The following is a 12,847-nucleotide window of genomic DNA, read 5'->3' on the forward strand; positions in this document are numbered from 1 at the left end:
GCCCCGCCCCGCGCCGGCTCAGCGCAGCCCCGGCGCTGTAACGGCAGCCGGGCGCAGGCAGCGGCCCCGGCACTGTAACGGTAACCGAGCGCAGGCAGCGGCCCCGGCAGCGTAACGGCAACCGGGCGCAGGCAGCGGCCCCGGCGCTGTAACGGCAACCGGGCGCAGGCAGCGGCCCCGGCAGCGTAACGGCAACCGGGCGCAGGCAGCGGCCCCGGCAGCGTAACGGCAGCCGGCCGCGGGGGCTGGCCCTGGGGAGTGGCAGGGGAAGTAACAGCAGCCGCGGCTCAGGAGCACCCCTCCAGTGCAGGAAAAAGCGTGAGGGAAGCGGGACTAGAAGTTGGGAGCGCTGCTGCCAGCGAGTGCAGCTCAGGTGAAAGGAGGCGTTGAGGGAAGGTGACACGAGTGTAGATGACTGCAGTAGCATGTTATAATTCAGTGCACTGCAGCTGATGAAACAGCTGAGAAAAATGGGAAAGAGGCTGGTGATTCGTCGCTGGTGCAGAAGCTGAAGAGGTGAGGTAAAGTGTGAGAAACTGTATTTTCCTACTCTTTAAAAAAAGCCACACAAACACACACCTGAGTTTGAATTCTGGTACTGTGTGTTGTTGTCTGTAATGAAGGAACAAGGACAGGTACCTGGCACTATGCTCAATTCTCCTTTTCCTCGTGCTTTTGTGTTTTCCTGTCTCCTCCCATACCTAATCCAGACTTGCCCTAGTGTGAATGTGAAAACACGATGTCCATGTGAGGGGGATGGTTCTGGAAAATCTTATTTTCATATGCATTTAAGCAGAAAATAATGTTTGCTCCTCCCTTACAGCTTTTGACCTATGCAATAATAAAAGCACTGGAGAAGCAATGGCATTCATACTCCACGTAAAACTGGATATGGAGATTATAAACAAGTGCAAACCATCAGAGTGGATGAAAACCCCAATTAATAGTTCATTTTCAGATGAATTAGGCTCTATCATTGATGTAACTGATGAGGAACAAGACTTACCTTATGATGGAGATGTAGAAACAACTTGTAAATACAGTAACAGTCTAGATAATTGGAAGGACCGTACTTGTACAAAAGACACTTCTGGTATTTTAAACCTGGCCTGTTCTGATGATAACAAAAACATAAAAGCAACAGCAAATGATGAAACTTTTCCACAGCCTGAAGAATCCTCCAGTCACCACAGAGGTGCCATAGGAACAACAGGAATTTTAGTTGAAGTACCCAGAAGTGAAGCTTCCTTTAAGAAGGAATTGCCTGTTGGCAATTGTAGTAAACCAGATAGCAAACAACATCTCACCAACTCAAAAGTGTCCAATGTCCTTCTGTGTCATTTCCCTCAGGGAAAGTTAATAAACACATGCCAGTTAATTGAATGTGAGACAATACCAGAGACGTCCTTTAGTGAAAGTATCAGTGACACCGCGAGCAAACCTGAGCCTTCAGAATGTGTCAAAGGCCGCTCAGTGCATGAGCGATGGGCAGCGAGCTTGGAAGAATATTACTTGGAGAAGCATGAGAAAGTAAACACAGGTGGTAAAAATCATTTGCTAAATGCAAATGGAAGTGTTTCAACAAAACCTACTACTGGTAAGTGTGAGTGCAATGAAGAAAATGCACAGTTGATCAATGAAAATAGATCTACACGCATCTTTCCAAACAGGAAAGGAGAGAGAGACTTGTTTAAGAATACAGTTTTTCCTTGGGAGCTTGAATCTTGCCAAGATCTAGCTCACTATTGCCTTCCTGACTGCTCTGAAGTTGCTTCAGAAATTAAAGTACCAAAACCAAGTGACAATATTAACTCAACTCCTGCAATTAAAAGATCAAAGTCCTTCCCTGTTTTGCTACGGAAATCCTTAACTGTGAACAACATTCTAGAAACTAAGAAGCATTTCAATTCTGCTGAAGCAGAGAATCAAGGGGTGAGCATTCCAGAACTGTTGCAACAGCAAGAGGTAATTAAGATGCTTTAAGAAACTGTTAATGCTCCATAGAGTGATGGTTACCATATGAAGATATTGTGTGTCCAGTAACACATAGCAGTTCATGCAGGCAGTCTGCAGGGACTGGCAAGTCATCACATCAGCGATTGCCTTCACAAATAAAACTCTGGGATTCTATTTACATGGAACTTCCATTACTCAACATTTAATGATGATCTGGAGTATTACTTGTGATTATAAAGTATCCTATCTGATCATTAGGAAATTCACTAGTAATTGTCATTTCAACTACATTAAAATTCACCAAAAGTGCTAAACTTAAAAGGCTTTTTTTTTTTAAATACATTGTCATACTGTGCCTGGGATTACATTAAATCTATGATTCTATGTGAAAAATGAAATAGTAGGGGTTAGAAGGGAACAACCTCCCCATCTTGACATTCTTCAGCTATTTATACTGGTCTTTAGTGACAAGTCCAATCTTTTTAAAGGACTTGTCTGACAAGAATCTCTCTCTTATTGTGGTAAATTTCTTCTAAAGTTGGTTAGTAATTAGATTATTAATTTTCCATTTCAGTTGTTCAAGATGCAAGGTACAAAAAAACCCACCAGATGTATTCTGTGAGATTTATTTCAAACTCCTTTATCTCAAGGACTATGAATATTTCCCAGAACTATTTTGTCACCTTCATATTTTACTTCCTATTTATACAAATCCTCTTTAGGTTTTCACAACAGAGTGGAAGTATCTCTACAATGAGACACTTGACATCTAATTTTGTGTCAGTATTTTGATATGGTGCTCTTATGTTTTGTTAAAATTTATACTTGAAAATACAAGGACAAGTTACTTCCAAAATATTTGTTGATATCCACAGGACTTGTATCCATTGCTTCACTAACCAGAGTTTTCATTTTAACAGATATTTCCTCAGTCAGACTTTCCAAATGCCAGCACTGCCATTTCCTCAGGAGCCCCTGGGACATCCTCTGAAGCCTTTACGTTCCCTCCTATCCCTGTACAATCCACACATGATTTGTCTCAAGCAAGTAAATAAAATTCCAGCAACTATGCAAATGACTATTTTATGTAATTTGATAGTACTTTTGGGCAGACATTTTGGGTAGAAATTCCAACTGATGGATCTTCTCTTGTATTATGTAGAATTACAGCATGGAACAACAGCATCAGCATTGCCAGCAGCTGGTACAGTGGAAGCACACTGTGTAACTCCTAACTCACTACCAGAACTAACACTAGGAGAAATGATGTCTGAAATACTAAAGGATCAGACAGATCGACTGATAAAGAAAGTAAAGAGCTCCATTTCAATATATACTTTGCACTTATGCTCAAATCCTCTATTCAATTGACAAATTTGTTTTTAAAAACCCAAATAAAAGTTTCATATTTTGTCTTGAAGGTGGAAGACTTCTATAAGCACATGACCCATGAGACAGTCCTGTTACAAGACAACTATCTGGTAAACTGATTGACCTATTTCCAGTTATCTGAAATGCACTTTAAATGCTTGCAGACTCACCATTTACTGGCAAAATACTCCAGGTTTTCCTCAGACAGAGTTAAAAATACTCTTTTCTTAGACAGGGATCAGGAATTTAAGTGGCCAAAATGAAGATAATCACTAGGTGGCTGGATTCATAAGTCTATTTTAAGGATTACGACTCAGAACTATTGGTGAAAGGCCTTTAGTTGCCATATAAGTTCTCGATTTTGACACACAGTATATCAGTTCAGAGGCCATGGTTTACTATCTTAAATTGTTCATAACAGAGCAGCACAAAGTACTAAGTGGACATACCAAATGCTGTCCTGTTCCAAGTCAAAGCAGTACCAAAATTCTTACCAACATCACTGCAAACAGCATCTGGGTTACATAGCATAAGCAGCTATCACTGACTTGTTAAATCATAATGACATTTGCTATTGAATTATTTCTTATTGGTGAAGGCATTAAATGAATTGAAGAGATACCTTGGTGCCTTGGAAAGGAATTACTTAACAGCTAGAGAAGAGCACCATAACTTACAGATGCAGAACTTCAAGGACAAGTCTATCAGCATTGGAGAGTTTGATCCTGAAAGGTCAGAAGTGCTAAACAGTACATCAGTGTATTTTCCATATTTGAAGTGTCTTACAACCATAACTTAATTTACCTATTAGAATTTTTCTGAATTTATAACATAATCATAATGTTTTATCTGGTGAGCTAGAGTGATTTACCCAAAATTCATATTGGATTTTACATATCATAAGTTAGGATTTGTAATTAGTTCAAATACTTAAAAGGGACTTGGTGAAGTCCCTTAATTGGAGCTTTTTTCCCTATGACAAGTGTACTGCAATGCCCAATATGGTTAGTAAGAGATAAAATATCAGTTCACACAGGTTCTACTAACTGTGTATTGCAATTGCATTTAGAAAGGTGGAAGGGGAAATATTTAGACTTCACATGCTGCTTGAAGACATCCAAGAACAAACTGATGACGGCAAACACAACGCATCCTCTTTCCTGATTTCCTACCAATCTGCCCAGTCATCATATTCTCCTTGTGAGGTAACTTAGTGAGTTTTCTTCTTATTTATTAGTATATTATTAACATGCTATCTAAAAGCATGATGCTCTTATTAGAGGAGAACATACAATAGTACAACCACCCTGAGGCTCTTCAGACTTGTATTACTAAAACAGGAAGATTGTAGTCCTTAGATACCATGTTACCTCAAAGAACATTCTTAATCCCGGATTCAAAAGCATTTATTTCAGAGTAAGAAAATATGAGCAGGTACTTCACCTTTCACAAAGCTGTCTTTATTTTGGGGAATTAATCATTTAGTTGAAATAAATGTTACTTTGTCTAAGACTCTTGAACTGCAGAATTACAAGACCAATCATTATATTGCTGCGGAAAATTGAGTTTACTCCCAGGTATGGTTGTATTTGGTCCTAGATCATAAATGTGCAAAAAAGTCTTAAGGCCTTCTACAAATCTACAGGTAAGTATCAACAAATACTTTCACAGTCAATGTTTTAGCAAACATTTTTCTCCAACTCACAAGTCAAAGATCCTCAGAATGTGCTGTCCGGTAGAAGTCATGTACTTGCAATGCAATGACCACAAGCTATGTGTATCTGTGCTATGGTTACTCTGTACAGAGATCAGTCCTTCCAACCATTCCTGATCCTCCAAAAAGAAGAGATATTGAAGCTGTATTTGTTCACAAGAACAAAGAGAGAGAAACAAGAGAGAATACTCATGTAATGCCACAGACAAATCCATTTTTTTCAGAAGGCAACAACTGCAATCTTCATCACATGTAAGCAACAGCGTGGAAACAGCTTTTGAAGTTTCTATATGAACTTATCTAAAATTGTTTGCTGAATATAGAAAATTGTGATGTCTGAACTCTCTGAAAGCAACAGAAATATTTCTAGAATAGAACTTTTACAATACTTATGACTATATACCAAAAAATTCCTTCCAGCCTAGCATTCCTACTTTTCTGGGTCTTAGTGACATAAAAGGATTTCCTGAAGACAAACACTACCATCAGTTCTGCTAGGAGTTAAGTCAGACCTCTGTATAAAATACATTGAAACCACACAAATTCAGAATGTGAATAACTAGTCCAAGTACATAAAAAGTGACATAGTAACAATTATTTGCCAACATTTGTGAGGCATTTTTAAATAAACAAGGAAGGGATGCATATATTTACATAAGCCATGAACAAATTGTGAAACAATTCTAGATACCATCTCTGCCATCATGGGGACTATTTCACAGGTGTTAATCATCTCAAGGAGAGCAGAAAAATAAAATAAGTGGTTTTCCCTTAAACAATTAAGGTTGCAAAACAGAACTGTATCAACTTCCAGAAACGAAATGGAGCTTCTGGGAAGGAGAGATCTGCTAGCAACCAAGCATTCTTCCAGCATAATGGTATGAGATGTTTCCATACTCCTTTTTTTTAAACTTATATTATTTTACTCAGCTTTGAGATCACACAACATTTTTCACTTCAGTTTTTGTACAGCATGATGGCTCAGCTTTTGAAATGCAACAGCAGATCCTAAGATTTCCCAGTTGGTTTCCAAAAGAGAAATTTAAGGACTCAAATATTTTTGAAAGCTGTAATAAGTTTAGTTGTCTCTCACACTTAACCATGTTTGCCAGCTTGCCTTGATTATTTGTTCAGAAAGCAACAACCTACAAGAAGTTGCCTGCCTACAAAAATATTTCATCTTAACTTTATACTAATCCTTTTCAAAGCAATACGAAAACCTGTCTTGACTTCCAACTTCACAAGAAAGTACTCCTGTTTTCTCTAGTCTGCTTTACAATTGTAAATAGGTAAATCAAATTGTAGAGTTGATGGCAACTGAAAGCAATATAGAAGTGACATGCAAATGATGCCACTGTTTACACTATCGTGTTTGATATATAATACAGTTACAGATACAGAGTAATATAAACAGTCTTATCTAAATTTGTTTTGTCTTCTGGGTGCAACAGAGATTCCTTTCACCAGAGGAAAAATGCACTGCTGAAGGTCTTACATCCCCTAGTCAAGGAACACTAAGTCAAAAATTCAACACTGATGAAGGAAAGATAAGGTAAGTGTACATATTTTGGCTTGTCATAGATTTAGCTTTCTACAGAAAAGTGAACAGATACATGCATGTACACCGAGATGCCTCTATGCTGGACTCTGAATAAAACACCAAATAATGTCTTTAATACATACAAATGAGAGGATTATCCGTTTTCAAGTTTATCACCAATTAATCATATAAGGTATGCAATATACCAGATGACCAGAGAAATAGCAAAACTTCCATCAATTTCATTAAAGAGAGAATTATACTTATATTACAAAGCAGCCCATCTCAGTGGACTAGTATACGATTTATGGTGCTTAAATGGCACAGGGATATTTTAACAGCATATTAAGAGAAAAGGCTTTGTCTATATTCTATATTGGTTATATATTCAGCAATGCATATCAGTGTCCCCAACAGGATGACAGCAAAGTGGTCAGCAATGAAAAATACTCTGTCATGAACTAATATAGCAGGCCTGGAAGGAGACTATATTGATATATCTGCATATATTTCAAGTGTAAGGGTCAACCTGTAGAGTTCCATTTATTTATCATGGTGACATTTCTGAAATGACTAATGTAGAATTACAGAGTTGGAAATTTTTGAAAATTAAATCTCCCTCCAAAGCTAGAGATGAGCTGTGTGTATCTTATGACACACACACTGTAGAACATAGGAATACTCATCTAAATATGCACTCAGATTACTTCATAGATTACAAGTTTATGTTTATTAAAACTCACCTAGCTTCCTTTTTTTAATTTGTGTCATTTAAAGTTAACTTGATCCTCAAAGCATTATTTTCATGAATGACTGGAAAACTCTTCACATGAATTTGATGATACCTGTATGCTCTAAATTGAAAATACATGCCAAATAACAAAAAAGGAATCTTTTAAGCTTCTGTTTACCACCTTTTCAGATAATTGATACAGGTAGAGTTCTTCGTGTGCAATTTCTACTCAACTAAAAATGGTCAAACATAAATATAAAATGCTTATAAGTCTCATCATACAGATATTGAGATATAATTAAAACATCATTCTGTTTTCATGTTTAAAGAAACACAAACATGCAGGAAAGGAAAGCTGGAATGCGTTCACTCTTCATTCAGAGAAAACTAACTGATATATCAGATACCAGCCTGAGTAAGTAATGATGGCATACAAAGTCAGAACTGTGCTTATACCTACTACGGAATCCTGTTAAGAAACACATTCCTGTCACATCTCAGCAGCATGAACATGGCTTTGTAGTTTTAATAGACATTACTGCTTAGCACAGCACAAGACATTAACAACAAAAAGAACACTAAAGAGGACATCAAGACAAGTTCATTGTGGAAATCTTAGGGACAGACCAAGATGTAACAGACAAGCTGCAGCAGAATCTGCAGTTAGATATGAGCAAGAGTTTTAACTGAGGGTATAGTCAAAAAACTTAAATCTAAGTTGGTCCTACTTTGAGTGGGAATTTGGCCAGGCTATTTCCAGAAGTCCTATCCAACCCCAATTCCACCTTTTTAGACAAGTTTCCAACTATTACTAACATTCTCTAAAGCATAACAGTGGTGTGCACACATGCTTTGATTTTGCTTTTTCTCCCTAATGTGCATTTGTGTCCTAAAAGAAGATTCCAAACTTGGTGACTAAATTCAACTTTCTTACTCTGCTTGAAAACAAAGGAAGAGTTTTCCTAAGTTTTTGATCCATTCATAATTGATAGAGAGAGGGAAATATTATCCTTCCTTAGCCCAGCTCCTAATAAGATAGTTTCACTAAATGCAAACTAGAGCCCACACAGGCTACTGTGTCCTAGTTAAATCAGCTGTCAGGTCATCCAAGACCTTGGAGGTTCACTAAGAATCAGTTGATATTAGTTTCTCTTTCCAATGTTATCTTTCCGCCGCAGAAGAATCTGAAGCTGTTAATACCCAAAAACTAAAAGAGAATAGCATGAGCTATCCTAGGTTCAGTTTTAAGTCTGAATACATAGGTTATTCTTACCTTGGGTCTACCTTTTGTCCTTGGCTTCTCTCTGTCATCCTTTCACTTCAACATAACACATGGGCCATTATAGTTAGTACTGGTTTGTGCAACAGCTACAGTAATGCCATACTAGATGCTCCTGAATTCTCATGTCACATTCCTCCTAGGCTTTTGTAGCACTTGTAGCAATTTTAACCTTAAAAACAAGAAACTAAGGACAGGGTGATGGAGAGTGTAGTTCTGTTTTAAACAGCAGCTCTAGGACCCGAAACAACAACCCTCAAAAAGCTCCTACATTTTAGGCTTATGCTCAGGCCTGAAAGCCAAACTTAAAAGTTCAATCCTTAGCTATGAAACAGAGGAAAAAGTACTTTCACATTGCAACAGTGTTAAAGGCAGCAAAGGGCTCAGAAATCAGTGCTGAAAGCCAACTAATTACTTAGGTACACAGGCCAAAATTTCTAATATTTCAGACCTTTCTAATGTATTTTGGGGACTTTAGGCAGCAATTCAGAAGACATCTCAGCCTGTGAGTGTGACCATGATTTGCAAAGCAAGGAACTCAGAAACTGCAAGACTGAAAGTTATAGAGCACTCAATACAAGATTATGTGGAGAGAGAAAAGGTATATTGATTGCGAAAATATTGACATTTATACAAAATTATCCTTGTTGATAGTGTTTGTTTTTCTAAACAAGGCACCTTTGTTTCCAGGACTTGGAGGCAGATGCCCTAGAGGAAGCAGAGATCAATTTCAACTGAGGAATTACAAAGAATCTGTTCAATCTTGTGATATATGTAGAAACAAAAGCTCTAGTTCATCCTGTAAGTATGATGTGTTGCTGAAATGATTGCCAATCACAGTGCTAAGTTCAGCAGCAAATTCAAACAGCTTAATCTGTCCTCATTTACAAAAAAAATGATCTTAAATATAGTCTACTTTTATTCAATAGTGATAGTTACTTCAATTTACACTACATAGAGAAAAAGGCTAAAAACAGTGAAAAAAAAATCATTTCTGCTTTTGTTTTAAATATGGCCTCAACAATTACAGCTTATTCACAGAAAAGAATCTACACTGAAAAGGCTCAGAAAAATCAACAGCCACATGAATTTGGAAACAGACAGTCTGAAAGGTAAGCTGTAGCAATAACTGTATAGTACAAAAGAAAATACCGTTGTTGAAGATGCAGGGGAGTTTTTTCCATGCTGTATCACAAGTGGAGGAACATTTTCACAGTGTTTGCTGTATATTAGAATTTTACTCAATAGGGTAAATAATTTAATTAAGAGCAAGTGGAAATATTTGTTAAGAGTAGTTCTTCAATCTTTCTGATTTAATCAGAGTCTACACCTGACTTCTTTAGCTGACACATTTGGTAAAAAAATAAAATAAATGTAAACCACATTTGATTAAGAGGACGTTCCCATTTAGAGATTCAAATGCAGGAGTGTATTATTTAAGATTCAATTGTTTGATAACAACTATTTCTTTATAAATAGTAGTCCTACTTTTAACTGCCAACATTACTCAGTAACAGCAATTGTCTGGAAGTACAGGAGCTGCACTTGAGAATCAATGCAGCAACCACTCTGCAAGAGAAGGTTACAGTGTGATGCTCTTATGGGAGATTTCCTGACTGCATCCTGGGAAGTTTTCTATCTTATCTACAGATCTAACAGAAATACTGACAGATTATGTTTTACAATTAAATGAAAAACTCTACTTCATGTAAAATGAACCTGAATAAGCTGCTATCAAAGTGTATTTAACTCAGTTCAAAAATTATTTTGCTTACTAAAATTGTTTGTATTTTAATCTATATATCTTATCTCTAGACAAAACTTGGAGACTGCCAAAACCTGCTGTTCAAGCACATATAATAAAATTATCCTTTCACATCAATACTTACCCATCAAGAAGTCTGCCCGAAGCAAATCTGCAGTCAACATCAGAAACAGAAATGCCAATGATTCCAATGCAAATGTAAGACTAGAGTGAAAATTAAAAGCCACACAACTATCTTGGGAAGAGTACATCCCCGTATCATGGCAGTGTTGAACAAGCCCGTTCTTATCAAGTTTATTATTATAGCCTAAGCATGTCTAGTCCATTTAAGTGCAAGTTAAAAAAAATATCAGTATACTACTTCATATGGGTGAATTGCAGACTCTTTATGCAGTTTAGTCCCTGTATAAATAGTCCAAGGGACAGAAAAGGAGCCCTGGATCTTACCTCTGGAATTATGTTTCATACACTGAAACAAAGAATGTCATTAGCCCCACAAACCACTATCAAACTGAAAGAAGACCTCAGTGGAACAGACACGCACCACATGGGGCCTGCTACTTTAGAAAGGTGTAAATATCCCTCACTTCAAAGGATTACACAGAGAGAAAAATAAATGGCATACTTCCAACTTGAATCTTGGAGCAGCATATCACAACTCAGAATTTTTGCCACTGAACATGTATTCAGAGTTAAAAAGTTACATAGAACCTTAATATCACCATCTATTCTACAGCTATGTAAACATTTTATGTTAACATGACTATATTTTATTATTCCCAACAGATTTTAAGTTCTGCCCTGGATCATGCTATACAGACAGCAAACAGTTTGAAGGAAGCTACAGAACGAATAGTACAAGCAGTTTCAGAAGATCTAGCTGAAGTGAAAAGATACCAGCTCTAATAACCCAGTTGCAAATGCTATGTTGTTTCGCTGATACTGCGGTGTCAGTGTTTCTGCAAATATAAAATTATTAACACAAACAACAGAAAGTCAGCTAATTTTACTTCTTCTGTAATCATCAGTACTAAAGTAAACTGGTGCATATTGCTGCTTCACATTTACACTGTCTCAGAACTTAAAACCAAATTACTAATTCTACTGAAAATCTTCAGTACGTTGGCTAACCCCTGTTACTGTGTACCTTCTCAAACCACTCACTTAAGATAACTTAATAAAAATTGGTTTAAACAAGCAAAGTTAACTTTGACTTGCGATTTCTCCCCATCCCCTAACAGGGGAATATATTTCAGTCATTACTACATATATTTTCTTCCCACAGCTTAACAGAGCTGCTGAAGCACATCAAAGGGAAACAGCTTCTGCACCAGACATCTATAAGCACCATGCTAATATACCAAGTCATACTTAGCATATGTAATTATTTTTAGACTGCCTCTACATTAAGAGTTGTTTGGGTCTGAAATACTTCCTTGCATGTCTCAGTAACTGAGTAATGCCAAGTGATACCATTTGTCATCTATGTATTTTTAACAATTGAATTGTCTGTTTCTTCAGTATAGTGTCCTCACACTGTCAGATGTATCTTGTTTGGAGATTGTATCTGATGGTAAGTAAGCTGGAAAGTTTTAAAATACTGTAGAAATACAGTGAGACAATGTAAGTCATTTATTATTTCTCTACTGAAATCCATTTAACCGCAGAGATTAAAAGGAAGCAGGAGTTAACATGAACTTGTATTATTAGGGATAATATTCAGAGGCAATTCCAAAATACACAGGGACAGATGGAAATCATCCCTTCAAGTGAGAAGTGACAGTGTGTTGCCTAAAAAAAGGCAGTAGTTTTCAGGCAAACCTGAGGGATTTCAGTTGATGGATACAGAGATAACCCAGACTTAATTCACACAAGTGTGACGGCTAAACTTGCTGCTGTGTACCATTAACTTTCTCAGTGGAGTCTATGCCTTCTTTCAGGGTTCTTTCTACCTTCACCACCACTGACAATACCTTTACTCTGAACTTTTATTATTATATAGTTAGAAACTAGAATTCAGGAAAACACTGTAAATATTTCTACTACTTTTTTAAAGTTTTGATGCATATTATATTTGAGAAACCAGTGTTGTTCCTGTATCCCAGCTAAAAATAAAGCCATGTAAGTGCGCTTGAAAGCTACACCCACTTAGCATGACCCACATCCTGCAATGTTTTAAAACCATTACATAACTTCCCATTTCATTCTCTCTGATGTAAAGGGGGAATTTGATATTTTTCCACCTTTTAATTATTTCTGAAATAACTCACCTAGCAAAGATGTTCTCTTAACCTACTAGCTAACCTTTCTGCAAAGCCAAAAATTAATACCCTTCAGTTGGAAGAACTTAAATGAGCACCCATAATCCATTCCATTTCACTATGACATCTCTCAGATTCTAGATACGACAAACAATTCAAGGCATGTGAATACAACACCTCTTCAAAAGGTTAGTAAGTTTACAAGGAAGCAATTTTCTAAAACAAATC

The 12,847-nt window shown here is 37.1% G+C and overlaps 1 protein-coding gene across 5 annotated transcripts; it reads left to right on the forward strand.

The window, feature by feature from the left end:
* The first annotated feature begins 136 nt into the window (after positions 1–136).
* Positions 137–11,550, forward strand: AKNAD1 (AKNA domain containing 1). Of its 5 annotated transcripts, none has more exons than XM_062003720.1 (16): positions 137–521; positions 824–1,965; positions 2,877–3,003; positions 3,119–3,267; positions 3,378–3,437; positions 3,926–4,059; positions 4,397–4,532; positions 5,133–5,293; positions 5,826–5,919; positions 6,493–6,593; positions 7,644–7,729; positions 9,072–9,194; positions 9,284–9,394; positions 9,624–9,705; positions 10,409–10,556; positions 11,145–11,550. In XM_062003720.1, the coding sequence occupies exons 2-16, from the start codon at positions 862–864 to the stop codon at positions 11,262–11,264; spliced, it is 2,736 nt and encodes a 911-aa protein (XP_061859704.1). In that variant the 5' UTR covers positions 137–521; positions 824–861; the 3' UTR covers positions 11,265–11,550. The 5 variants fall into 5 exon arrangements, with proteins under 5 accessions (XP_061859704.1, XP_061859703.1, XP_061859705.1 ...); XM_062003719.1 differs by having other exon boundaries at positions 137–516; XM_062003721.1 differs by having other exon boundaries at positions 137–516; positions 5,856–5,919.
* The last annotated feature ends 1,297 nt before the right edge of the window (positions 11,551–12,847 follow it).

The sequence above is a fragment of the Colius striatus genome, chromosome 10 (genome assembly GCF_028858725.1).
Source record: "Colius striatus isolate bColStr4 chromosome 10, bColStr4.1.hap1, whole genome shotgun sequence".
Classification (NCBI taxonomy): domain Eukaryota; kingdom Metazoa; phylum Chordata; class Aves; order Coliiformes; family Coliidae; genus Colius; species Colius striatus.